The 1,931-nt window shown below is 65.8% G+C and overlaps 1 protein-coding gene across 1 annotated transcript; it reads left to right on the plus strand.

Annotated features, from left to right (window-relative positions):
- Window positions 1-1,297: 1,297 nt before the first annotated feature.
- On the plus strand, window positions 1,298-1,894 carry EMIHUDRAFT_123942 (hypothetical protein; the record flags this gene model as incomplete). Its single annotated transcript, XM_005772530.1, has 1 exon — window positions 1,298-1,894. A coding segment is annotated over one exon (597 nt), but the record flags the coding sequence as incomplete, so codon positions are not given.
- Window positions 1,895-1,931: the final 37 nt, after the last annotated feature.

The raw sequence follows: 1,931 nt of genomic DNA on the forward strand, positions 1-1,931 counted from the left end.
GGGGGGGGGGGGAGAGAGAACTGTGAACGGCGTCTCATCACAGCAGCGCGTTAACAGGCGGAGCCGGTGCGACACGGGATCCTCTCGTCGCTCGCGTCTGTTCTGTGGCAGAGCTGACCGCTTCTTCGTTCGGGGCCGGCGGGAGGGGGGACGGCGGGAGGGGGGCGGGGCGGGGGGACAGTGTTGGAAGCGATGGGCGTGCAATGGGTCAGCGGCGGTGCCCTGTGATAGAGCTAGCGAGCGGTCCCCCCTGCTCCTTTTCACACCGAACGCCACCCTCGTCTCAGTGTTTCGGTCTGTGTTCTGCACGGTTTTGTGAGACGTGGATTGGAGCGTGAGAGGGTGGCGCTCGCTCTCGGTCTCGCCGTCCCTCCGTTTTGTACACTTATCTTTCAAGCTCTGGCAGACAGACTAAGTACTCTTGTGTTTCTGAACACGTAGACGACCACGCTGTGGGGGTTGTGTTATAGGAGTAGGAGTGGGGTCGTGCAGGTTGCTCACCCACGGCACCGGGCCGGTGCTTGCACTTTGAATGCCGTGGGGCTCCTGCCCGTGTCCCGGGCGTGGAGATGCGAGGGTCGCCCCCCCTTGCCCCACCACTTTGTGTGTGTGGAGACGTTTACCTTACCTTACCTTACTCTTGTACTCACACTCAGTGACGTAAAAAAGTATGAACCACTCAGCACTCATCTGCTACAGAGAAACGCCGTCGCCGAAACTTTTGCTCATGTCATCACTTCGCATTTCGAGGCTGGCGCCCGGACAGCCAGCTCGAGCGAGCGCGCCTCGGCCTCACCGGGAAGATACACTGGCGGCTTCGGGTCGCCCTCCTCGTCCGCCTGCGCGCGCGAGGCTGGGAGGTTGGCGGCCGTTGTGTGCGCTGCGCGCGGCGGGTTGCGGGGCAGCAGCAAAGGCATCCTTCGCTGGGCGCTCAGAGCCGCGTCCCCTGCCTGCTCAAGGCGCCCGAGTCGAACGACAGGCGGCACGCGAAGACTGGTTGCAATCCCGCCGACCACCAGGCCGCGGGATGATGCGTGCGTGGTCTTGTGGTGGGAGCCTGACTCCGATTTGTTTGAGAGAGAGAGAGAGAGAGATTTTTAGCAATACCAAACAACTCTAACACTCACACATTGCGTTCACACATTGTGTTTTGTTTGTTTGTGCCTGTGCCTGGCAGAACCCACCCATTCTTGAAATCTGTGGTACCGACCCGTCTGCAGAGCGAACCCACGAAAGACGCTTCTGCGACCCGACAGGGTCGAAGGGTCGCCGCGCTCAAGCCCCTGCTCCCGCACGTATGTTCTTTGACGACAAGCCCAAGGTCAATCTACGCGGTAAGAGCTCCTCCTCAGACCGCCAGCTCCTCCTCGCGCGCGCCCAGCGCGAGCGCGACGAGCGGCAGCGGCAGCGCGCCCTCCTCCGGGCCGCGCTGCTGCTCCAGTCGGCGGCCCGCGCTCACATGGCGCTCGCACGGGCGCGCGAGGCGATTCGCTCCGAGTTTGATGCCGCCGTGGACGCGAGCTTGGCTCAGCGCGTCGAGCCCGGCGTCGGCGGGTCGCTCGCCGCCGGCTTTGCGTCGCTCGTGCGCCAGCTCCTCTTCTTCCACGCGGCGCCGCTCGACGACGGCCGGCGGACGTGGCTGCTGGGCGCGCTGGTGGAGGCACTCGCAGCCGAAGCAGCGGCCGCGCCCTCGTCCGGCTTGCTCCGCGCCTCGCTCACGCCGTCGCTGACGGCGTCGCTCGTCGCCCTCTGTCTCCAACGCCTCGCCGCCGCCGCCGCTGGCTCTGCCGGCTCTGCCGCCTCTGCCGGCTCGGTCGCGTCTTCCGCCGCTCCCGCCTTCGGATCCGCTGCGCCGCCCGCCACCGACTCCCTCCCCCTCGAGCTGAGGGCCGCGGTGCTTCTCACCGCGCCTCGCACCGCCGCCGTCGAGA

This window comes from Emiliania huxleyi (assembly GCF_000372725.1).
Source record: "Emiliania huxleyi CCMP1516 unplaced genomic scaffold EMIHUscaffold_3579, whole genome shotgun sequence".
NCBI lineage: Eukaryota > Haptophyta > Isochrysidales > Noelaerhabdaceae > Emiliania > Emiliania huxleyi.